The sequence below is a fragment of the Vicugna pacos genome, chromosome 6, assembly GCF_048564905.1.
Source record: "Vicugna pacos chromosome 6, VicPac4, whole genome shotgun sequence".
Classification (NCBI taxonomy): domain Eukaryota; kingdom Metazoa; phylum Chordata; class Mammalia; order Artiodactyla; family Camelidae; genus Vicugna; species Vicugna pacos.
The window spans coordinates 22,883,919-22,910,471 of NC_132992.1; the positions used below are offsets into that span (position 1 = coordinate 22,883,919).

At 39.0% G+C, this 26,553-nt stretch overlaps 1 protein-coding gene across 2 annotated transcripts; it reads right to left on the reverse strand.

Moving 5' to 3' along the window:
- Positions 1–1,172: 1,172 nt before the first annotated feature.
- NUSAP1 (nucleolar and spindle associated protein 1) lies at positions 1,173–26,541 on the reverse strand. Of its 2 annotated transcripts, XM_015237141.3 has the most exons (11): positions 26,173–26,538; positions 21,788–21,856; positions 19,176–19,319; positions 17,664–17,820; positions 14,216–14,317; positions 13,022–13,131; positions 9,477–9,658; positions 7,712–7,869; positions 5,395–5,511; positions 3,127–3,238; positions 1,173–2,085 (listed from the first exon to the last, which is right to left on the reverse strand). In XM_015237141.3, exons 1-11 carry the CDS (start codon positions 26,263–26,265, stop codon positions 1,989–1,991), a joined length of 1,341 nt encoding a protein of 446 aa, XP_015092627.1. In that variant the 5' UTR covers positions 26,266–26,538; the 3' UTR covers positions 1,173–1,988. The 2 variants fall into 2 exon arrangements, with proteins under 2 accessions (XP_015092627.1, XP_031528794.1); XM_031672934.2 differs by lacking the exon at positions 19,176–19,319 and having other exon boundaries at positions 26,173–26,541.
- Positions 26,542–26,553: the final 12 nt, after the last annotated feature.

A 26,553-nucleotide genomic window follows, 5' to 3' on the forward strand; every position in this document is an offset into this window, starting at 1 on the left:
TTTCAGCATTTGAGTTTTGGGGGGACACAAGCTTGCAGTCCGTGACACCTACTTAGAGAGGTGGTCCTCCAAAGATGTGTGATCTTACCAATTTTTACTTTAGAGACTAATGTCCCCAAGGCTTCCTCAGTCATTTTAAGTATTAGAGATTGCATATTCCAAAATTTAGACCCTGATTAACAGTTTAAATTGATCAGTTTAACCAGAGTATCCTACAAGAGCCAATTTTAAAGTAAGTAAGAGAATATACAAAGGCTGATAGCTTTTCCATCATCTTGGCTTAAAATATCTATTTTGTATATTTTCATGTGATTATCTTTATCAGCTTTATTGAGGTATAATTTACATAACATGAAGTTCATCTGTTTTAAGTATACAATTCAGTGATTTTTCGTTTATTTACAGAATTGTGCAATCTCTACACAAGCTAATTTTAGGAAATTTCCGTCAGCCTAAAAAGACACCTCAGTGCCCCTTTGCAGTCACCCTTCTTTCCCACTCTCAGCCTCATAATTACTAATCTACTCTCCCTATAGGTTTATCTTCTCTGGATATTTCATGTAAATAGAATCACATATGATCTTTTGTGTCTGGCTTTTCACTTAGCATAATGTCCTTGAGGTTCATCCACGTTGTAGCATGTTGTATGTCATTCCCTTTTAGTGAATAATATTCTTTGTTAATCCATTCATCCATTGATGGACAGCTGGATTTTCTTCCACTTTTTGGCTACTATGAGTAATACTGCTGTAATGCTGCTTTAATATTTGCATGCGTTAGGGTGGACGTGTTTTCATTTCTCTTAGGAGAACTGCTGGGTCATATGGTAGATGTACATTTATCTTTTTAAAGAAACTGCCAAACTGTTTTTTAAAATGGTTATATCATTTTACCTTCCTAGTAGCAGTGTATTTGATGGTTACTCAGGTTTCTTGACTGATCTGATTTCTGCCTCTTGATAGTAAAATCTGAGTTAAGTACCCAGGAGTATGCCATGTTCTGTGGGCTCATATGTGTATAACAACAGTAAGTAGAATCTGACAGGTGCTGTGAAAATACAGAAGGATACAGTCATTTCTTCTTGGAATGGGAGGTCAAGAAAGGATGCACAGAGTACATCTTGTCTGGTCAACTAAATTGCGGAAGCCAACTGCATTTACAAAGAATGAATCTACCACCATGAGAAAAATTTTTATTTATGAAAATCTTAAGCAGTACAAAACGCATAAAGCTCCACTCAGGTGCAACAAACATGAATATGATGCTAAGTAACTCTAGTCTTCTCCATAACTTGAGTAAGATATAAGTTTGACAGAGCACAGCAATCCTTAAAGCAGAAATGCCCAGATTTCAATATGGCCCTGTATATTTTTAAACAAGCAAGGCTAGAATGAGCTATAGAGTTTTTCTTAAGAATATACTGAGTGACAGGTGACAGTTACATGAAGTGATCTGAACAAAGGTAAATAGAAGCTGAAACAAAACATTTAACATAGGTAAAATATTGATGTCATACCAACCCATGTAGCCCATTGTTCCACTGAAACTATCAGATTAGAGAATAAAGAGGTGGCCTTTCCCTATTCATAACCTGTTATCTTATTGTTCAATTTCTCCTGAAGCTTGAGGTATAATTAGCTACCATCAGTTAAATGCTTTTGCCTAGAAGACTGAAGTTCTGTTAGTATTAGAGCTAGCAGAGGGAACTTGACATTAAAAATCTAAGTCAAGAATCTATAGGGTGAGTCTCTTTAGAAAACTGAGTTAGTTGTACAGAGGCTTAGGTAAAAACTATTTCGAAGAGAGTTTGTGAGTTTTAAAGATAATAATGTCTTTTCAGGGATATAGCATGTGAAGAAGCCACTGACACTACATATATATGAACAAAGTTAAGAGCAGAAAAAGGTCTTTTGACTAAAGTGAGAGGACAGTACAAAAATATTTACAAAAAAAGGGTCAGAGTAAAGGAATATTTACAAGATGTTAAATTATGAATGTTCAGCCATAATGAGGCCTCTTCGAACTCCCAAAACCTTGGCTTTCTTCTCCTTTCGTTCTTGCTCATGCTTCTTCCGTTGCTCCTCCCTAAAAGGGATAGGCATACATTAGGCTCTAGTGAAGCGCCACAACAGACCACTTTAAAGCACCTGTTGTTAAACTGCTGTCCAAACTTAAAATGACATCCAGCACACTGGTATAAAACACTTACAGGACACTGCGCTCTGTCCAGTGGTGTGAGATGGAAGCCATGCCCGTAAGTCTTTGTTGTGTTAAAAGACTAGAAATTGGTATTTTCTTTTTTGTGTTAAGGCAGCATTATAAAATCAAGCACGGAATTGGAAATAGAAGGCACTCTGGAAATTGAATCTAACCCCCGTAGTTTTTTAGTTTGTATAAGAATAAGAAATCTCTACGTGTGGAAGTCAAAGGTCAAGCTCAAAATCACACTGTCTAATGAAAGTGCTGGAACTAGAACCAGGGTCTACTGACTTAAAGCACTATGTTTTGGGGGGAAGGATTTAGGAGTAGAAAAAAAGCTCAGAATCATGTTAATGACTTTAATAACAAATAGTGAGGTCTTGATGGTAGCCGGCAGGTCAAATGATAGGTAACCAACTCTGTATCAGGAGGGTTTCCTGCAGGGAATTGACCAAACCAGGACCAGCTGTAGCCTAGGACAAGCTCTGGCATTGGTTTTTGTGCAGAGAGAAGCCTCGAAGGGTCATCCTGGGGTTTTCCCCGTGTGGAACCTTGAGGTTTAGTAAGCCTGGTTTCCCTGGGAGTGGGCAATTTACATCTCTTTGCATAGCCAGGTGCCCTGCACCCTTGGATTGGTGTCTGGAGGGATATCCAGGCACGTTGTTTGGGCACCTAGGTCGTGTAAGAGCAGTGCTCTGAGTCCGGCTCCTCTTCTAAATCACCTCTAGAGTTTTGGAAACAATGCAGATGCTTGGGCCCATCTCAAACTTTAGGTCTGTGTATGATTTTACCTCTACCCGCTTATTAAACACCACTATTACTGCAACTCTCTATCCCTCAGAGACTCTGCTTATATTGTGTGTGTGTGTGTGTTTGTGTATACTTTGAAAATTTAAAGAATTATAAACTGGACAATTATGTACTTACCTGATCTGGAGACGAGGAGGTTGTTTATAAGTTTTCTTGTGGAAGCTAACTCTGTTTACACGCTCATTCAGACAACTGTTTTCTTTAGATTGTCCCCATGGTTTCAGTTTTCCTAGTTTAGGACAAAGATAGATTTAAGAAGATTCTATTTATACCTGCTTGCTATCAACATTATACTTTGTTTTTAAAGATACTTGCCAGTATAATGCTATTAATTTCAGTTTAATATTCCACAGACAGAAATTACATTTTTTCCCTAAAAATAAGTGTTTTCTAATTTTTAATCCTTGGAAAGTCACAGAAAAAGTCTTAATACAAAAAACAAAACAAAACAAAACAAAACCTTATTGCTGAATCCAATTATATAGCATTAAACAAGGATATAACAACCAAGTAGTGTATCCCAAGGCTGCATAGATATTATATTTAATATTAAAGTAGTATTTCATCTGTGCAGTTTATTACTGTTACCTATTAAAATATATTGGGAACCAAACAAGTGGGAATATTTTGTTGGCTTTATTTAGAACTGGGAGCAAATTTCCAGATGTTTCTGTATTACTTTATTTGTATAGTTTGACCTGTTTCTGAGTACCAGTGATTATCATTTGCAGTGTTTCCCATTTTTAAAAAGGACTTTCACAACCATCACATCATTTGATCCTTTCAATAATCACTGAAGAAGTACTTATTTTTATTTTCCCTTCCATAAAGGAAAAAAGTGACTTGTCTAGGACATAAAATAACAAACACAGATTAAGCTCTAAACCGGGGCAGGGGGTGTTTCTTTACCATCATTACAAGTTAGCGGTGGTCAGAGTCATTCCCAAAACAAATACTTTTTGAGAACTTAGTATCTGCCAAGGACTATTCTGGGTGCTAGGGACATAGCAGTGAACCAAGCAGTCAAAAATCCTTGTTCTCTTGGGCGTACATTCCAGTGGTAAAGGTAGATAACAGTCAAGTAAGGTAACATCAGTGGTGCTGTGTGCTCTGAAGAAATGTGAAAAGGTAAGGAGTGAAGAGTGTGGAGGCGCAGGGGTGGGGGTAGGGGGGAATGGCCTTTCTACATTGGTGACGGTTGAGTGGACGCCCCATTAAAACAAGGGGGCAAGCTGTGCAGAGGTCAGTGGGAATAGTATTCCAGGTGGAGCAGAGGGATAAACAAGTTCAAAGACCTGGAGGAGGAAATGAGCTCAGTGTGTCTGAAGAGATGAAATACCAGTGTGGCTGGCTTAGCATCAGGGAAGGAAGTGATGAAATGAGGAAGGGAGAGAGAGAGAGGAAACCTTAGGAGGTTCTGAGCAAGGCCATGATGTGCTCTGATTTGTTTTTAAGGTGGCAGTGGGGCAGAGAAGCTATTCTAGAAGCCCAGGTAAGAGATGACGATGACTTAGACCAAAGGGAGTTGCAGTGGAGGAGTGAAAAGTGGTCAAATTAAAGATCTGTTTCAGAGGGGGAGTTGAAAGGACTAGCTGCTGGATGGGATATGGGGTCTGAGGGAGAGTGAGGAGCTATGATGAGCCTAGGCTTCTGCCCTGACACTCAGTAGGGAGGTGTGTTGCCACAGATGGGAAAACTTGGGGAGAAAAAATGCGGTAAGAGAAGTAGAATTTTTTTTAACCAGTTTAGTTGACTCTTACTTCTAATTAAGACTTACTTTTTTCATTACATGAGTTTTGTTAAAATTAGTAATTTAAAGATAAACAGTGTTACATAGATGTGATTCTTTTTCTCCTGCAAACAAAACCACTCCGATGGCCTTCTCTCCCTCTTACTATCCCAAAGGAAGAGGACTATCATAAATGTGATTCTTACGGGAAGTTTGTTTTAAAGTAATTGCAGAAGCACTGACAGATCACATTAAGTCTTGATGTTTTAAATGGATGTAAAGATACCTTAACACATGCTCAAGTGTGACATCTGGCTAATAAACGTCCCAGGTTGTTGGACCGGTGGTTCCCAACCTGGGATCCTTTGAAAACTGTAAAGAAAACACTCATTTACCCACAGGCTAACTTCCAAGTTTCTTGATTTTACCTGAAGTTTTAGTAACATTGACTAGAGGTTGTCTTTGGTTAACAAAAATGTAAGTAATTATTTAGTATTTGTTTAATGGATAGTTTTTAAAATCATGTGTCATGTGGATACAGGATAGAGGCAGGAATTCTAGGTCAGGTATGGCTTCCACTGAGTCACTAGAATTTTTCACATCAGATGCAGAATTGTTCAATCTTAAGTCTTATACCTGAAGACATTTCCACATACCTTTGTGTGGCTCATAGTTGAGGGGACGAGACAAACTTGCTTTGAGATCAAACACTGGTTTTCTATGGGAGATCGGAGTCTGCACTGCCTCAGCTGTCAACTTGAATGGGGTAATAACTTAAAACACCAAAAACAAAACCCAAGGGCTTAATTAGAAAAAAAGACATGTTAATAGTTTTTTAAATTAATGTATCACTTCTCAGTCTTAAAAATAGAATCTATATGAACTGTCTGAAACAGATGGAGGGTTAAGAAGGAGGAGAAAAGAATAACTAAGAAAACTTAACCCTGAGGTTTGTTCCTGTTAGCAGCTCCTGAAAGAGTCTAAACATTTCTTAAGACCAGCTGGCAGTTTAGAACCCTGTTCTAAGGAGATTAACTGGGTAATTTTTCAGGCTATTTCCCTGGTACTGTTATTAATAGTAACATTTTCATTAACACAACCACATATAAAGCCTGCAAAGAACTTAATCAGGTAGAGATGAAAAGATTCATGGCTTTGGTTATTACTAATGGAGGCTGTTACTGAAGAATGTGAATTTTTGTAATATAGTTAAAAAGATACCAGTATGGTATAATTTGGTAAGCCACAGTTTTTGCTATAGTTGGGCAGCATGCATCTGGCACATTTTATAATCCTTTCCCCTTACAGGTTGCATTCAGGCCATTGTCCAATGTTAGCACTCGCCCGTATATGTGCATGGGCCGCCAGGACAGAGGACCACCTAGTGAAACAACACAGAAAAGCACAAAACCTCTGTGCTGAAGCCATCCCGCTGTGTTGCTATCAAGTGCTGGCAGGGAGGGAACAATGGGGCTCTCACACACTGCTGAGGAGAGTGTAAATTGGTACAATCCAACCAGTAACATAAGTGTCTGTGTGCCCCACTATCCAGCAGCCCCACTCCTAGTCTAGAGAAACTCTTGCACATATACAGCAGATGTTCTAAGATGGTCATAGCTACACTGTATATAATAACAAAAGTTGGAAACACCCACAGGCCCATGAGCAGTAAAATGGATAAATTGAAATATATTCATGCAATTGAAAAACACAGTGAAAATGGATGAACTTTAGCTCATTTATCAATATGGATGATTTCTGAAACATGCCAAGTGAATAAAGTAAATCACAAGAAAAAAAATCAGTTTGATTTCATTTACATCAAATTCATATTTGGTAACTGGGGAAGAAAGCTCGCCTATTCCACTGGGCACACCCCTGAGTTAGAGGAGAAAGCTCAGCATGTGGCAGACATTGAATTTCTGCCTCATGTCCTTGTCTGTGGGCCTTTGTGAGTCCTTTCTCATGATTAGGTAGGTGGCTGCTGCTCAGTGAGCTCTGCTCCACATAAAATGACACAGTCACATCTTAGGCAAGTCACTCTTCTTTAGCCCTGCTCTCTGCCCAACCCTCCTTTTCCCCTTATTACAGGATGATTTAGTATGTTAATGTGGAATGCTTGCTGGTATAAATAAGATTAGGGCTTAGTGGGAATGAGAGGTCATTCAGAGGATGAATTATTTAAATTTACTAATCTCACCTCTTTACTCTCTTGAAATTTAGCTGCCATTCTCACTGTTCAATCTTTAATTTGGGTGTTACAGGCATGAAAAAGTCCTCAGCGTCTCCACACTGGTTATTACCAACAATGATACTCTCCTCAAGGCTGAACTCCTGCTGGATGCCTCTAGTCTCAGAGAATCTGGCAGTCCTTCCTGTGTAATCAAGGCCTTGACTGACATCCAGTAGGACTCTCAAGAGAATTTTGATATACTCAGTTCTAATACAGGCCTCAGCCTGGTGGTGATATTGTTTTGAACCTTCATACTGCTCTTGTAGTATTCTTTTGAAGACCTCCTAGTTTGTGTAGGTGATGATTAAGTAGACAGTGTGTGGAAGAGTATCTATACGGTTTATTCTGGCTTACACAAACTCCTAGTCAGTGTGTGGCATTTATTCTAGGAACTTTGAGATCAGAGTCTTGTTAGACTACTTAGTAAGTTTCAGAGTCTTGCAGAACCGTTCAGAGGCTGATGAATACTGTGATCCTCCTAATGCCTGAGTCTGAGAAGGGGCTGAATGTTCATCAGGGAGGGCCACCGTCTTAGGACTCCTCTTGGACAGGATGGTGTCAGTTTTTTGTTTGGGTCTCTGGCTTCAGTCCCTTGCTAGTATAAAATAAAAATTTGCCATGGAGAAATTTTTGCTTTTGATTCTATAGTATGGAGAGGCTTTAAGGAAACAGACAGACTTAATCATTTCAGAAAGTGGCATGGCTTAAAGATAAACCACAAGTTTTTAAAAAATTTTTACCAGCAGCAGAATCACCCCTTGTGCTCTTTAACTTGTGTGTCCCAAGCCCAGTCTGGCCTTTTGGGGTACTCCCAGATGTGATCACATGTGGAGACTTTCTGGCTGGAGTCTTGGTCAGTGAACGCTTATGCTCATTATCTTTGGTAGCGGCTGAAAACCTGTAAGGACAGGGGACTATAAGACATGAGTACTTGTATCAGGAGTTACTTGTGTCAAGCTTCTAAAACAAAGTCACCTACCCATCACCAAGCCTCAATAAATACTTGTCACACAAATGAATCTCTTACAGAATAGACATGTTCTTAAAATAATGCTAGAGCAAATCATTTTCAATTTCTGTTACTTGTAAAATACGGTTTTGTATTCTCTGCTCTCTCTTCTTTGGCCAATGATAGTACAAGGCAGAGCTCGAAGAGGTCTGTAGGCCTCAAGTTATAGTTTAGGAAGTATTTGAAAAGATCCCTTCTTTCTCCTCCTCCTGGTGAGGGCAAGTCAGGGACTGAGAGACTGCTAGGCCAAAAGGGTGATGGGAACATTTCCAGAAGAATGTCATTCATTTAAGTGGTACATAAGCCCATTCTCTACTCAGAGCAAATTGCCATAAATGCTTCTCATTGATTCTCTGATGCACAGTTTTTCTACATTTTAACATCTCTGAAACTGAGATGTGTTTAACAGTTGCTAACACATCATAGTTAGTTGGCAGTGATTTTTCTTACTGGTTCATAAAATAATTCTGAGTCTTTGGCTGATGGTGTCTGAGATTCAGTGAAAATCCAGTAATGACAGATAAAAATATACATAGGGTTGTTGGTGGTGGGTTAACAGAAGGCAATTTCTGCACTTACAACTAAAGTTTTGATGGTGACCCTGAATCAACACCGATAATTATTGCCAAAGACTCTAAAACAGAGTTAAGAAAATTAGATGTATTAGGAGAGGTGCTACAAAGCCCAGGCTGCTCTGTACACCACGGTGAAGCAAGGGCTAGTCCCTGACCATGATGTTCTTAAATAGTAAAAAATACAGTCAGAACTGCCAAGTACAGGTACCTCCTATTCCAAGCTAACTCAATAAACAGAATTCCAAACTCAAGGGTATTTTTCAGCTTTAAAAACTTTGTTAGATAAACTGTATCTGCTGAGGAGGTGTTACCATGCACTAGTTCTGTTAGATCCTGCAAATGCCCTTACAAAGTGGAGAATCGAATTTTTGTGTTAAAAGAAAGGAGCCTGCAGATCTTCATCTGTGGAGACAGTCACAGTTGAGGGCTACCCTGATGTCAGGAAGGGCACAAGCAAAGAAAACAGGGACCAATAGGGCATGAGGGGTTACAATGTAGTGCCCAGCGGGTTACAGCGTTCACACTTCAGGATGAGTCAGTTCTTTAGTTCACTGCACTGACAGATTTTTCTTGGTAGGAATTTAGCTTCAACTTTAAGTTAGTGGAAAAATTTCTCTTTATACATCTTTGCAGACATACACTAAACTAATAAATTACCCATATATATCTTATTTTCTGTCTTTACTTATGAATCAAATGTGAGCTTGGGGAAGCTGGATAAAACAAGAAAACCAAATACAAATTTAAAATAAAAAAAGATTAAAACTTATAAAAACTATTTGCTGATCTTTCTCTCTGCTCCAATCCCCCTTCTCCTTCTTTTTCAACATTAAACCATATTTGATGTAGTCCACCTGAACTGTATTAGAAATAGTAAAGCTTTGAGAGCTCATCCCCAACTCCATTTTGGAGCTCTGTTACCTGACATTCATTTTAGTTGCTGAGAGAGCGGAGCGCTTGGCCGAGCCCTTCCCACACAGGGTGCTCCGACCCGAATGAGGCCGGCCTTGAGAGTGCCGCTGGCTGGCGGGGGTACAGGCCACAGGGGGTTTTCCTGGGAGAGGAAGTGGAATTGCCACCACTCCCTTAGTGACGGGCTGCTTCTGAAGAAAGGGAAACGCACCACATTAAAGCTTGGTCTCTTAGTACAGTCTCCAAGGCAGAGTGCAGAAGAGCACACATCTGTCCCCTTGTTTCATCCCCACTTTTAACCCTGCCATCCTTTCCTCTCCACTACCTCACCCCATCCTATGTGCCTGGCAGGCGGGGCAGTTCCCTGCACCTGTGTTGCTATGGTGACTGATTTAAGAGTAACCTCCAGTTGTGCTGACTAATGTGTTAGAGAAAGCCTTTCCCAACTGCTATGGGCCCAGGTATTTTCTAACTAGAGAAAGCAGGTGGCTAAACTGTCCCCTGTGGCCAGGGAGGGAGGATAAATTGGTTCTCTTGGAAATATGCTTCCTTTGAGAGCATGATATGCAAGAGGGATTGAATGTTTTACTATCATTATTTTAAGCTCTGTTGCAAGCAGAAGAAATCTGTCTTCATTAACTGACAGAGGTAGGACTATTGAAATTGACAACATAAAGCCAAAAGACAAAAATTCTGATTATATCCTATGAAATAATATAAGAAACTAGAGAATTATATTAACTTCTTGTTTCAGCACACAAGCCAAAGAGATTCTCATGATGTGAGACAAATTTAAAACCAAGATATTGAGTAAATACTTACCTTTACTGTAGCTGAGAACTCAGGTTGGATGTATTAAGTATATTGTTGTATTTAGTCATACCTTTTATGCTTTCTTCTATCTTTCCCCTAAAATTCCCACTTTCCACACTGTCTCTTTGCAGTCACTTGGTGCCACGACCATCAACTCTACATCTTTGTTTAAATGATTTTACTTGTCCCAAGTACCAAGAATTCTGACTTTTCATGTACAATATTATGCCTCTGACTCAAGTAGCACCAATTAATTTTGTTAGCAATGCATCAATTCCTCCATTTCTTTTAGCAAAAGAAATCCTGCTCTAGTAAAGCAAAGAGCTCAGTCGTACCATACATAAAAATAAAAACTTGGGGTAAGAATTAAACACAGAAAAAAATAAAAGCAGTAAAAATAAATATTAGCATATTTTTATGATCTTGGGACAGGCAGGGCAAGACAAAACTCAGTTTTAAAAGGAAAAGTTGGATAGCTGGATAAAACATACAAGGTAAAAGACATCATGAATATAGTTAAAAGATACACTGGGGAAGTACTTGGAACATATATTACATCATTAATATAGATAAATAGTCATAAATTGGTAAAAATCAAGAAAAAGCAAATTCACAGAAAAACCACCAGTTATATAAAGATTTATAACAAACATGTAACCTGTAATGATCAAAGAAATGCCAATTCAATTGGAATTTTTTTCCATGTATTATCAAAGATAAAAAAATTTGATCATTCCCACTGTTAGCAAAATAAAAAGGCATCTCAGGGCACAAGCTGTCTGATCATTATAGAGGGCTGTTTGGCAAAGAACTCAAACAGGTTTCCCATCACTAATAATGAAAGGAGAGATTGGTCATGGCCAGGGTGATTCTCTCTAGGACTTCTGATCATTTCTTATTGCCCATCATTATCCAAATGACCAATCCCCAAATAGGTCAACTGTCAAGAAAGACTTTGTATCAGCTACGGTGAAGTCACTGCAATTGTTTTTTACTCTCCAGTTTTCAAATAGATCATATCAAATAACCTCTCTGATTGGCTAATTCCTTAAACAGTCGGGGCCGGGTGGGGTTTCAGAAGTAAACTTCAGATGGGATGATCAACTAAAAAACAAGATAAGCCCATGATTTATTCCACATATCCAAGGCTACACTCAAGTTTATGATCAAGGCAGTTGTTCTGCTCATAACTTTTACCTGGAAAATTAACTCATCCATATTATATAGTATAGAAAGCTTGACTTTCTGTATAGTACCTAAGCAGACTCAGTTTCATGATAAGGAAGATGAGTGACCCTCCTGTGTCTACTTTATGTAAAGCATCAGCGCAGCCCATCCCCTTTCCCCCGACCCTGCCCTGCGGCATGTGCCTCTTGTCCCAGTATTCAACTATGAATGTTGCGCTACCTAGCCCTTGCTAATATTTAAAAGCCTTCTTATGGATGCACTGACTATCCCTTCTCTGGATTGTCCAACCCGTGTTGTTAGATCAGTATGAAGGAATGTCGAGATGTTTAATGCCATGACTTGGGTAGGTATGTCACTGTTTGCTAGAACGTTGATAAACAGTGTCTTCAGCTGTGATAATAGTGGTTTTAACAATACTGTTCAAATGAACATCTATTATCCAAGATTAAGCTTCTTACTAAGAATTATATTTTTAAAAAATTATTTAAAAAAAAGAAAAAAAATTATTTAGAGCTTATCACCTAGTGCATTTCCCCGTTGGCAATGGTATCAGAAAACTCAAAACTCAACTGAGTAACTGATATAATAGACATTGTACTTGCTAACAGTGCTCATTTTCTCCCACTTTTAAATGAACTTTATATGGTTTTGTGTTGCATGTAATTCCACAAACTGCCTCAAATTCTTTTTAGAAACAGGCAGGTTGTTATGTATTATTTGATTCAGAAATGTTTCCCAGCCACCTGTGTGTACCCCTTTGACACCAGATACCATGTAAGACAGTAACATCAGCTTCCTAAGATGTTATCAGCCCACTGCTCTGCTAACTCAACTCCGGGGCTGACATCACCTTTTCTTACTCAAAAGGGCCTTGAGTCCAGAAGGACCTGGACTGAAGAACCCACAGGGAACTCAGTTATGACAGGAAGCCTTCAAGTGAGCTACTGCTAGTCACACCTTTTTCATTTAGGTCAGAGACAGGGAAAGAAGATGGCTTCAGCCATAAATCAGCCCTTTCCCAACAAAAGTGATAGGTAAAATGTCTGAATGTGGAAACCGGAACAACTTATTGCCAATTTAGAATTCTTTCTTTTTTTAGCCGTTGACTTTTTCTTTAATTTTTTAAAAAAAATTTTTTATATTTGGGGGGAGGGTATAGCTCAAGTGGTAGAATGTGTGCTTAGCATGCATGAGGTCCTGGGTTCAATCCCCAGTACCTCCTCTAAAAATCAATAAACCTAGTTACCTACCCCCCAAAATAAAAAATAAGTAAGACAATAATAAATAAATAAAATATTTAAAAAGTTTTTAATGTTTCACTTTATTTTTAAATTTTTTTTTGAATTTTTTTTCTAGTGAGGAGTCACCGTTTTATTTGGAGAGTTTTGAAAATTCTCAAAAATAAATTTAAAATAAAGATACATTAAACTCAAACAAATCCATTCCCCTGGTAGAGAAATACAAAGATGGTTGTATTAACCTGGTGTATGCACAGTATCACCATTAAAATCAAATAGTTTGGTGTCATTAAGAACATAATTTTATCAGCGTACCTTCAGTTCATTAAATGAATTGTGTTCTTCAAAATGTTTCTTTTTTCTCTCAATATATTGATCGATGGACTCCATTTCCTTAAAACGAGCCTCATGAAGCTTCCTAAAGTCTAAAATAGTCCCCAAATATGAAAATTAATAACAAGACAAAATCTATTTATTCACCCTCCTATGGTTTTTAGTTAACACTCATTCTCATTTCAGCATCCCTGACATTCATCAGCATCATTTTTGCTAAAATTTTAATTTCAAAACATTTAGCTTTTGGAAACTTAGGGGCAAAGCATATTCATCTTATAAACTACCCAAAATTTGCCATCTCTCCACTGTCCATTTCACTGCTAAATGACATCTTGATTTAGTCCAGAGAATAAGAAAAGATTAATAGGTTTCTCCTCTCACCTCACCAATTAATTAATGGTCTTTACTTAATCATAAATTTGACATTTTATAATGCTGAGAATGCTCTATGCCAAGGACTGGCAAAGGGGCAGACAGTAAATATTTTAGGCTTGGTGGCCACATATGATATGGTCTCTGTCTTACATTTTTCTTTCTTTTATACAACTGTTTAAAACTACAGAAACCATTCTTAGCTCAAGAGCTATAAGACAGGCCAAGGTGAGTCGTAGTTTGCTGACCCCTCTGTGCTATTCTAATTAATTATATTCTTAGTAAGTATAATTAAATAATAGAATTTCTAATATATTCCAAGCAGCACTTTAAGTACTATAAATATACAATACCCAGTCAACATTCTGTGTGCCAAGCAATAGAGAACAAGAATTACATGTCCAGAATTGGAGCCCCTTAGATTTATTACTAAAAAAAAAAAAAAAAGTTATTACAAAGTGGACATGGTGCCAAGTACTTTATACACATTGATTCCCAGGTATTTATTGAATACTTGCTATATACTGGTTGCTCTGTTAGGTAATCAGAACTAGAAAACAGTCTCAATCCATCTATTAGCCTGATGAAAAAGATAGTTTAATTATTCTTACTTTAAACTGAGGGAGTGGGGTTACTAAGGGTAAGTAAGCTGCCCAAGGTCTCACAGGCAGGACGTGAGGGAACGAGGACACAGCCCCAGTTCCAGTGTCTGAGCTTTTGGCTGTTGCATGCACTGCCTCCCCAGCGTCAGCCTGAGGCTGGCCAACCATTATTTTATATTTCCTGGTGTGCAAAACTTACTTGGAGTAGTGCTGGTAGTTCTTTTATTTTTTCCAGATTTGGAAAACCCATCTGTATAAAGAGACTTCTTTCTTTCTGAAGGTACCTTTGAATCTTCATGACCTGAATCCAAAGATACAGAACTAATGAAAGATTTCAAAAAAAATTATTCCATTAAGAAATGTAAGTTAACATGGAGCATCTTCATGTGACAGGCCTCTGCCAAGGGAATGGGAGAAATAGCACATAGGGAACACACAGAATTCATTATAGCATCACCACAGTTTAAGCTCATATGCTTCAAGTAGAAAATTTTATGCTCCCTGTATAGAAATTTTACAGATATACCAGAAACGTAAAAACACTTTCCCAGAACTTTTGCTATGAACACATCTAGTTGTTTTAACTACAGCGATAAAAATCACACAATCCCACCAGCCTAAGAAGCACCATTAATGTTTTGGCACATTTTCGCAGGCCCTCTGCTTCAATACTTGTTTTGTCTTTATCCTTTAAATCCAGTCGAAACCATGATGCATATAAGGTTTGCTATTCTCCCCCACCTATTTTCCACATACTGCTATCTTTTTCAGTTGGAGGCAACCTACTAAGAAAATAACGCAAGTGGGTTTTCAGGAAATGCTACTTATACAGTCACTCATCCTTAAGGTTTCCCAATGCATCCATAAAACAAAGCAAAAGAATTATTTGATAGAGCAGAAGGGGCTGCTTTTGCTTGGCCCTTGGCCCTGGAAGTTCATGGGAAACAGGACATCTACAGAGTCAGAGCCACTTCCCATGAGATACTTATTACAAATGGAAATATAGTAACTGTATTACGAAGGAACAATCTAGCAGACATCACGATAACCAGGTGATGGAAGTTAACATGACCTGTCATAGAACAAACCAACATCTGAGCCCTCCCTCTGGGGTGTTGACTGAGGACACAGCCCCACTTTGCGGGATTCCTGCCAATATTGCATAATCTGAATCTCTCAGCAACATGAGACAAACCAAGTCAGAGGACCTGAAAAACTGGTGAGTATGAAAAAAAGATCAATGTCCTGGAAGACAAGGGAAGGCTGAGGAACTGTTCCAGCTTTAAGTAGCTTAAAGAGATGTGACAATGAAATGCAAAGGATGAGCCAAGACTTGCCTTTGCTTTAAGGGACATTTCTAGGATGACTGATGAAATCCAAATAAGGTCTGTCTACAGGTTAGTTAGCGGTCTCAAAATTTCTAGTTTCAGGATCCCTTTAATACTTTCAAAAATTATACAGGACTCCAAAGAATTTTTGTTCATGTGTATCGGATATTAAAACGAAGACATTTAAAAATATTTGATTCACTGAAAATAATATACCCATTACACATTAACATAAATAATTTATTAAAAAAGTCTAAATTTCTAAATCAAAACTAGTGAGTAGAGTGGGGTTTTTTGTTTTTGTTTTTACAGTTTCTTTAACATCTGACAGTAAAAGGTAGCTGGATTCTCCTATCTGCTTCTGCATACAGTATGTTGTGATAAGTTGTTCTGGTTGAAGTATACATGAAAACAAATTTTGCCACCTAGAGCTATGAGGATAAAGGGAAGAAGACTTTAATAGCCTTTTCAGGTAACTGTGGATATTCTTCGTTGGTACTATACTGACACTTGATAAGTGGTAGTTTCTTAGAGGTTAGTTATAATGTGGATATGAAGCCCTAGCAATGAAATTTCTGTATTCTGTACATTTGTGAGAGAAAGTCCTTGTATTTTAAGAAACACACAGAGAAATATTTAGAGGTAAAGGGGTACATATCTGCAACTTACTCTCAAACAATTAAGGAAAAAGCTATATACAACACACATATGTGTGTATAGATGTATATATGCATGTATATGCATATATAAGTATAAATAGGAGGAGAAAGCAAATGTAGTAAAATATTAACATTCGGGAAATATAGGTGAAAGATACATAGGAACTCTTGGTACTATTCTTACAACTTTAAGTCTGACATTATGTCAAAGAGTTTAAAAAATTCCTCTGCACAATACTGTAAATCAATTATGCTTCAATTAAAAAAAAAAATCCTTCTGACCAGAAACTGCATGATCAGGTTTTTGTCATCCAAAAAGCCTGTGCTTCACTGGATGAATGTGACTTCATGGATCCACCCAACTTTCCCCCATGCCATCAAAATTGGGTATGTCTTCTTGACAAAATGATTGTGGAGCAGTGGACATTTGTAATTCCACCCCTACTTCCAAATCTCTCACTTTCCTTTACATCCCCCTCACCCCATGATTTTAAAATGGGCTTATGAGGCATATGCATCAAAATTACCTGGGGTGCTTATTAAAAACTCCAGAACTTGGAGACTCTACCTCCTCTAACTTTCTAGGTTTAGTAAGACATTCAAAATTCTGGGGACAACGGGAAGGCTCACATTAAAAATTCTGCATTTAAGTGCTTGGTGGACCTGAAGTGGGTCATCTTCCATCCTCAGTCCCCTCAGGCAAGCCTCAGGTGCCCAGACAGATTTGCTGGGGTAAAACTAACACTGAGACACTGCTGTAACTTGCAGGCTTCCTGAGGACTGAAATCAGAAAGCAGCAAGTCCCGTTAGGTATAGGGGAACTAAAGTTTTCTGGCTTTATTGAAACAAACTTTTAGTTGACAAAGTTTAGGGAAGAGGTTTTTAGGAGGTTAGAGACTAAGTAAAATATACATTTATCATAATAAAAATGGCCACACCACTGGGAAGGTAGACTTTGCAGATCCCTTTTAACTGTCCTACTTGAATAGGTTAACACGTCTTTAAACCTGTCTCTGGCATAGGCCAGGAGGAGCTAACTGGTAAAATGTGGGCTTTCCTCACCATCAGGTCGAGGTCAACTTCCTTAAATTTTTTAGCTACCTCTCTTATATGGGTTTCTACACAGTTATTAAAGATGACCTGATGCCCTACTGTATTTGGTTCTAACTTCCACTTTAATAGCAGAACCCTCAGAAGTTCTACATAATGAAGAGATATGCTGAAGTCTCAACTGCTAGTTATCCGTGATCTGACCTTCTTTGGAAAGCATCTTTGTAGATGTAACGCAAAGATGACGTCATTAGGGTGGACCTAATCCAATGTAATGGGCGTCCTTTTAAGAAGACATGTAAAGAAAGAGACACAGGGAGGATGACATGTGACAAAGAGGCAGAGATTTAGGGTGATGCGGTTGCAAACCAAGGGTCCAGAGCCACCACCAAAGGTAGAAAGAGGCCAGGAAGGATTCTGCCCAGTCTTGGAAAAGGATGGCCCTACTGACACCCTAATTTCAGACTCCAGCTTCCAGAACTGAGAGAGAATAAATTTCTGTTGTTTTAAGCTGCCCAGGCCATGGCACTTGGTTACAGCAGTCTTAGGAAACTTATGTGTGTGGATGCCCTAGTCATCTTGGATTTTTTTTTAAAGTTACTTGGCATACCATTTATTTCACTTTTTCCTGAGGACACTGCATTTTCATCTCTTTTACTCTCATCTGGTGGAGAAGGAACTTCTACAGCAGTGCTGAGAGCCTGGTTTTCCTGCTTTTCTTGATTCTGGAATTCAGTAAGGTCACATATTTTCATCTCTGAATGATCCTGCAACCAGTTTTAAAAGGAAATAAATGATTTAAATGATAAATATTAAGTAATCATTTTTGAAAATTGCTAAGAGCATACCTTAAAAGTTCTCATCACAAGAAAAAAAATGTAACTATGTGAGGTGATGGATGTTAACTTGACTAGTGTGGTAATCATTTTATAACATATACAAATACCCAATCATTACATTGTATGCCTGAAACTAATATGATGTTGTGTGTCAATGATACCTCAATATAAAAAATATATCATTAAAAAATTGCTTATAGTCAGACATTAAAAAAAGAAAGAAAAAGGAAGTATTCACTGCCTTCCAAAGATAGGTACCAAAGGGGGAAAAGGAATTAAAAGAAGAAAAGTAGATTAAGGTTTTTTTGGAGATGGCGGGGGTAGGTAATTAGGCTTATTTATTTATTATTATTTTTTTAATGGAGGCACTGGGGATTGAATCCAGGACCTTGTGCATACTAAGCATGTGCTTACCACTGAGCTATAACCTCCCCACCCAGGAGACTAAGATTTCTGAGTGGCAGATTTGGTTTTCTGCCTCAACAAATGTCATGAGAACATGCATTTGGGAAGAGGAGCTACTAGGTACCACTGGAAGGCATAAATGGCAAGTCAGCTCTCCTAAGGGAAAGAAACTAACACTGAGAGACCCAGACAGGCTAATGACTAAGGGACTGTACAAAGCTAGAAAATAAAACTTAGGACCACCTTGAAAAAGTTACAGTTGAGATAAAAGATAATAAAATCAGAATCCTCTCAAAGCAAGTAAGGGAAGCTCCTGGAATCACAAGACCACACTGTGGAAAGACTAAGCAAAGCATGATCACCAGGCCTGGGGCAAGTTAGGAAAGAGGAAAAAAAAAATCATATTCGGGAGGGGAGTGGGCGGGGATAAACTGGGAGTTAGATTTGCAGATACTAACTGATAAGCATTGAATAGATAAACAAGGTCATGCTGTATAGCTCAGGGAATTATAATTGATATGTATAGTAACTTATGGTGAAAAAGAATATGAAAATGAATATATGTATGTTCATGTATGACTGAAGCATTGTGCTGTACACCAGAAACTGATACACTGTAAACTGACCAAACTTCAATTAATAAACATTCAAATTTATTCAACAAGAACTTAATTTGTGCTTAATACTTAATAAGTGCTTCCTGAGCACCAGCACTTGGGTGTTACGATGAGGCCAGACCTGGGTCTGTGCTTTCATGGAGCTTATAGCAGTGTTCACAGCCGCCTGATAGCACAAGGGAATTAAGAGAAAGTTCCCTAGTTATACTCCAATTTTGGCACGGGTGGTGGCTTATTTTCAGTTTGCACACTCCCATTCACCTGGGAGCCAGGGCTCCTGAGGGCCGTCCTGCGCCTTCTCCTCATTTTGGTGACGTGGCCTGTCACCTCCCTCTCAGCTTGTTCCTGGCTGCCGATCTGTATCTCAGTCTTGTCACAAGAGGATGCAGAAAGTGGAATTTCATCCTGAGAAAGAGAGACATTCATCTGCCGTGTCCTGTGTATAGAGCTAAAATGCTCAGAAAGAATCAGAATTTAAACTGAATAAAAAAGGTATATTACATGTGCAAAAGATAATTTTAAAACTCCCTAGCATTAATTTATAGACAAAGACAAGAATTACAGAGTATTCAAAAAAAAAAATCACATTTAACAATCCAAGCTAAGAAACTAGACTAGGAAAGCATTCAAAGGTATCTTTTGTGTGAGTAAATAAGCAAATTAGTAAAGTGCATTAATTTATTGAATATCCATTATGTGGTAGGAAGTATGCTATTCTTAATAACAATTACAGCTAATATTACATCAATATCAACACTGAGCTAAGTATTCATATGGATTATCTCATTTACTCCTCAAAGCCTATGAGACAGGTACCAATCTCACCTGCAATTCAGTCAGGGAAATTTGAGGCTTAGAAAGCCCAAAGTGATTTGTTCAAGGTTAACATAAGGGAGTAAGGTAAGAATAGCACTTGGACTATCATAAACTGAAAGTACAGAGCTCCATTATCAAAACAGTGTAGCACAGGTTCCAGAACATCAACTCAGCTGTTTACAGAGAAATCATCATATGATAATGGTACTTCCATTAAAAAATAATAATGAATAAATAAGTAAACCTAATTACCCTCTAAAAAAGCAAAAAAAAACAAAAAAAAACAAAAAAATTAAAAGGTCAGGATATGAGATGATGAGGAAGACAACAAGACAGTGAACATCGGAAAGCAACCGGGACGTCAAGAGATGAGAAACGAGAACTGGTCAGCATGGGTTCAAAGAAGCAGGGATATTTACATGACAGCAGAAAGATGTGATCTGGATCCCAGTTCCCAACTCTCTGGATAGACATCAAGAAGAAAGAAAAAAGAAAAAGGACAAACTGTCTTCACTATAGAAGTGGTACCCTCAGGTTACACATCCTGCTGGAATACAGAGACACTTTTAAAGTACTTATTCCCCTCTCACAGCCATTAACACAGTACAGAACAAATCCTGTAACTGGTTTAGAAGCCTGTTAGCGTGACTCCCAGAGACATCTTGTTTTAACCCCACACATCTGAACCATGGTATGTTAGTCTGGGAGGCTAACAATGACAAGGGAGGATGTGTTCACTCCTGAACACACCATGATGTACCTGTAACAGACCTGTATAAACCCAAGGCTGAAGAGGCACACCTGGTTCCAACAGGAGTCCTCAGCACACAGCCAGACTAACCTACATACAGAGCTGCTCCAACTCATGTAGTTAAGGCTGACCTACAGAGGGAGAATAAGGCACCCAGAAGGTCCAGCGTCACACCCACTTACATGGGATCCACACCTGTGCACTCCCCAGGCAATGACAGGAGGTCCGGAAGCTTCCCCATCTGCCTGTCCTTGGTAACATTAGTGATCTTTTTGCCATGTGTTTGGACTGTGCTGACTCTTTTCTGTAGCTTTAGATAAATAAACTTTGTCTATGTCAGGTCTTTAAGCTCACTACTGATAGATTTACCACTTAGGAATTCTATATCTGGCAGAATTTTGACTACAATTCTGCTCTTGTGAAATTTTTTCAAAATGGAATGGCCTTGGGGATGTTGAATTTGAAACATGACAGACCAGTTTTAATTTAGTCAATCAATTACCTCCCAAAGTAAAATCTTGATTTCAGATGGCACCACAAGCATATATCCTTAACCATTTAAAAAACTTTTTTGGAATCAAAAAGAATTTTGAATATTGAACATTTTTAAGAGTTAATAACCTGGAAGACAGAGAGCTGCACAGACTACAAAGAGAAGAATTTAGATTTTCAGTACATGTTTATATTTACCTTTGTTCCCAGTTATGCTCTCCAAGGCCCAGTTCATTAAGGCCTTTGAACATTTTCCTGTATTCAAGGCAAGAGTCTGGCCCTAGTGAAGCACTCATCGATCCATTCAGGTGTCATGCCTTGTCAAACATCTCTGATGCGGGTCTGAAGCAGCCATCAGCAGTGGTTTATAGTTTACCACAAGTCACCTTCACAGTCCCTACTTCGTTTGATTCTCACTCAATTCAGGAGAGCAGACATTATTTCCATTTTAAAGAGCAGAAAACTAAGAATCAAGGAGTTTGAGTTTTCCGAGGTCACATACACAGACAAGATGGAACTGCTCCTTAACTGTGTTTTTCTGACTTCAGATCCAGTTCTTTCCCTACTTATGCCATCTGGCATACATTTGACAACTAGTAATTAACCTTTGCATTTGTATGAGAACACCTTATTCAACAGAGTACTTGCCAAAAGGCAGTTTTGTCCTTTATAATAATTATTATAAAAGGATTTACGATTAGCAATAACAATCTCTTTGGTAATAAACATGTCTTACATCATCACTAAGTGTGTTTATCATTCATTAACTAAATGATTGTTTTGCTATTTAATAGGTGATGAAAATGTTACTTACCTGATTCTTATTTTCTTTTCTTACTTCATTTTTAAGGTGGGCTTTCAAGGCTCTTAACAACTTGTCTGCCTGCAGAAAAGTTAAAGACTATCAGTAGAACCAAAATCAAATAAGCAAGAAACGTACATTGAACATTTTCTCCTGTTCTCACACTCATCAGATGTCCTCTGGGCAGGCTCGGGGACTAGGATGATCAAGATAGAATTGGTCCCTGTCGGCACAGATTTCACAGACAGGAAAGTGGCAATTACAACGCAGTAGGATCCGTGCCAAAGTGAGGATGCTCAGGTATTGTGCGAGGACACAGGCAGGCTGGGCCACCAGAGCCTGGACTGCTCGAGTAGACTTCAGCAGGTACCTGGACACACCAGATCTAAGATAAAGACGTGAGGTCTCTAGCTGCTGAGGGCTGAAGGACAAAAAGGAGAGTGGATATAGGGAAAAGGGTAAAGAAACAGCACAAGGAGGCAAGAATGAGTGGAGTTTGGAGAACTAAAGTTCAGTGTGGGCTGAAGCAGGGAGCTGTTGGAGGCGATGGTGAGAGAGAATGCTGAGAAGTGGGCCTGAAGCTGCCAGGCTTGGTAAGACTTGGGAGTATGAATGTTACCCTCAGGGCAAAGGCAGTCTGAAGAGTTTGCAGGAGGGCAGTAAGGTGACCAATTGTGTATTACTCAGAATGACAATGTGCACAATGGTCTGATGAGAGTAGGTGGAAGACAGGGAAATGAGTAGGACGCTATTGTAGGAAACCAAAGATGACTGTGGCCTGAGCTAGAACAGGGCGGAGGCCATACGGATGGCTTCCAAATTTTCCCAGGAAGCAAAATCAATGTGAACATAGGGGTTCAGGAGAAAATTAAATGTCAAAGAAGTCCAGGAAAGAAAGTGGTTTGAGCAGAAGGGAGTGTTCAATTATGCCAAATGCTGCTGATAGGCAGGTGAGGAGAGATGGACCACGAGCTTTGTAAGATGCAGGTCTCGTAAGATCAATTTCAGTAGAAAAGAACAGAGAAATTGGGTAGGAGATGAAGGACATAGGGTCAGGAGAGGGGTTTTGTTTTTCTTTTTAAAGATAGGTACCATCAAGACTCAATTGTGATAAAAAATGTTAAAAAGAAAGAAAAAAAATTGACACAACATTGTAAAATGATTATAAATCAATAAAAAATGTTAAAAAAGAAAGAAAAAAAAAGACTCAATTGTGAGCGTTGTGGAAATGAGCCAGCAGAGCAGGAGAGACTGATGCGGCAGGAAGGAATAATGACAGGATTGCAGCCCCAGAGCGGTGAAGGGGATCTTAGGCACAAATGGCAAGGCTGCCCTCAGGCATAGCCTTTTCTCATAACATATAACAGGTGGAAGGCAGAGTATACAGGGACAGGCGCAGGCTGGCTGGAGGGTTTGGTGATGAAAAGATGAGGTAATTCTCAGATGATTCCATCTATTTTCCATGACCTTTGAGGAAAAGACATCAAGTGATGGAAGGGAGCCAATTTGCGGTGAGAAGATATGAAATAATTGTCCTCAATAATGGGAAAATTAATGACTACAAGGATGTGTCGGACAATCAAATAAATCATAAATTTATGGTCCCAAATGTAAACTAAGGAAGTTAGGTGATTTTCTCCAGCCAGGGTCAGCTGGTTAGGTACAGGCAAGGATTAAGCACACGGCTGGGTTTAATCAGACGTGGAGTTTTGCCAGGTGAGGGAGGACAGCTGCAAGAAAGTGGAAGTAGCACCAGTCTTTATAGCCTAAGGCTGCAAGAATGAGAAGAGAAAAGGACCAGTGGCCATGTAATAAATCTTAGTAACTGATGCCTTCATTTTGCCTTACCATTAAGAGTAGTCTCTCAAAAGAAAGAATATCTTCTCTTCTAAATTTATTTTGAATGTTATCATACTGGTGAAATTTATTTAAATCTCATTCTGTTAAGTTTAGAAAATAATCAAATCTTGATAAGAGGCATGTACTTGGAATTTTAAAAAAGCAATTGATTTAACAAGCTCCTAAGCTGTACCAACTGTAGATAATTTAAAACATTTTAATTTTGGAAGATTTTAAATGGATACAGAAACAGAGAATAGTGCAGTGAACCCCCATGTATCAACTAGTTTCAACAGGTTACCAACATCGTGCTGTTCTTCATCTAGCCCTCCCCTTTATTTTTCCTGGAGTATTTTATAGTAAATCCCAGGTATCATAACAGTTTACCTGCAACTATTTGGTATGTATTTTCTTTCTTTCTTCTTTTTTATTAAACATTTTTTTCTAGGTATGTATTACTAAGAGGAAAGGACTTTAAAAAAAAGCATAACCACAATCACACACAATAAAATGAATAATACTCTTGTATACATCTATCAAAATTCATCAAATTGTACACCTGAAATGTGTAGTTTACTGTACAGGAATTATACCACAATAAAGGTATTAAAAATAAAATAATACCTTAATATAATTTAATACCTAGTCCAGGTTTAATTTCCTCCAATCGCCTCAAAAGTGTCTTTTTATAGTTGGTTATAATAAAGCCTTGTATAGTTAAATTTGTCTAGGAAATAGTACCTCTCAACAAATATTTATTGACACCTACTCTGAGCCAGATATCGTATGCTAGGCAGGCAATGGGGTCTGCAGTGACAAGAAATATTGTACTACTCCATTTCTATAAAAACACGTGATTAAATGGCTACCCCAGATCAGGTCCCTCAAGAGACCATGATAGGTGGGATTTTCAGAAAAAGATCTAACTTGCAGTAGCTCTTCAGAGATCCAAATGGCTGAGCCTTAAGGTTGGCCAGAACTCTGAACTCATGTAGGAAACCTCCACCATTAACTCTTGACAAAGGAACGACCCTCTGGTACATTATTCTAGCACTGCCAGCAAGTGCTTGTAAATAGTAGTTCCGAATAAATTATTCAGTACGTTCCCAAACAAAATGTATTGCACTTAAGGCTGTAAGGACTTCCAAGGTGGATGAATGAGATCCCTGTTCAAGGAATTTAACTTTTAGTAGAGAAGAGAACATACCTACACAAATAACCAGAGGGCAAGGGGGAAGCCTGCAAACGCTCAGAGATTACTTGAAATTATACCTCCTTAAAGGCGCAGAGTATTCCTGGGATTACTGGGGTGGCAGACTTCTGGTCAAGGAAATGAAGAGGAGGGAACGAAGTGCCAAGGCAGAGATGACCTTTCAGTTGGACTACTAAGAGTTATAATATATAATATATTATGTATTTTACAATATGTATTATGTATTATATAATATATAATTCCAATATATAATAATTGGAACTTATTCATGCAGACAAAGAAGAGGGAGAGAAAGGGATGTGAGGCCAAAGGATCAAAAATTAGCAAAGGCAGAAAGATGGGCAAAGATGCCAACTGTTCAGGGACCAGTACAGTTTGGATGCTGCCTTGGATAAAAGATTCCAGCCAGCCTACAAAAAACTTAGGGGATTTAAACTAAAGAATTAAGACTTTGTTTATGAAATACTGAAGAGCCATTAAATACTATAGCTCAGAAATATTTCCAAAGATAGTCCCTTATCATTCAGCCCCAACTGGTGACTGGGCACGGATTGTTTTGTTTAAACCAATTAAAAACATTCGTGAGGACTGATTTAGGCATTCATTCAGTAAATACTACAGCCTGCAGAACAAATCTCCAGCGTGTACATTAGTATTACTGGGAAAACTCCACTAGAACATATAGAACCCCTTCCCCTCCAAAATCCCCCCATTTTCCTCCAAACGTTTTGCAGTCTCGGAGTAAAAGACTTAACCAGTTTCGAAAAGAACACAACCACAACAGCGATCAATAGAGGAACAATCATACTAGATCAGGGCTTAGTTATAAAAGCTCATTCACGGGGGGAGGGGCCCCCTAAAAGTCATCCTTTCTTCCAAGACCCCCAATAAAGTAGCAAAATATTTTGGACTCTATTACAATTTATAGAAATGTTGGCCGTTTGGAGTTTCCAGAAGCCAAGGCAATTATTTCCGCGACTGCCTAACAATTAATCGGCATTAGACACAGCATCCTTTTAGCTTTGTGCGCCTGTGTTTCCTAATTAACACCCTGGTAAGTTTTATAGAGTACCGCCAATAAAACAAAATTAAACAAACCCTTTTGGAGCCGGGGCATTTGTGAGCCCCCAGAAAAGTAAGCCTTAATAAAAGGTGAAAACTATAGCTCCCTTTCAGTTCTGCAGAGTTAGTGGGGCTCTCGGGTGAGCCCAATCTACCGTCCCAAGGCCGGGACAGCCGCCTCAGTCCTCGGGGGTTCCCGTTCGGTCCCTTCCCACCGCGTCTCGTAGAGGCCGCTCGCTCATCCTACCCGACCCGCCACCCGCCTGCGCCACCGGCCCCGTACCCTCAGGTTAGCTCGGAGGCCCAGACTCTTGGCCAAGTTCTGCAGGTCACTGTACTTGAAGGAGTCCAACTCCTCCAAGGAGGGGACGGTCATGGCGAGCTGCAGTCCAGGTGACCACGCAGAGGAAGCGTCGTCTAATCCCCAAAGCGCCGTTCAACACTCTGGCGCCACTCTAAGCGTTGACCAAACCGATTTTTATAGAGAGTTTAAATTAAGAATGCTGCACTTCCATTGGTTAAAAATGCCTCAAGGGCGGGGTCTCCTGGTGTTGACCAATAGAAAGGCTGATTTCCCCTCCATCAGACGCACATTCTTCCCCACGCCTCACCAACAGCGAGGCGCCGAAGGGCGTATCCAGGCAACGAGTGCGCAGCAGAACCC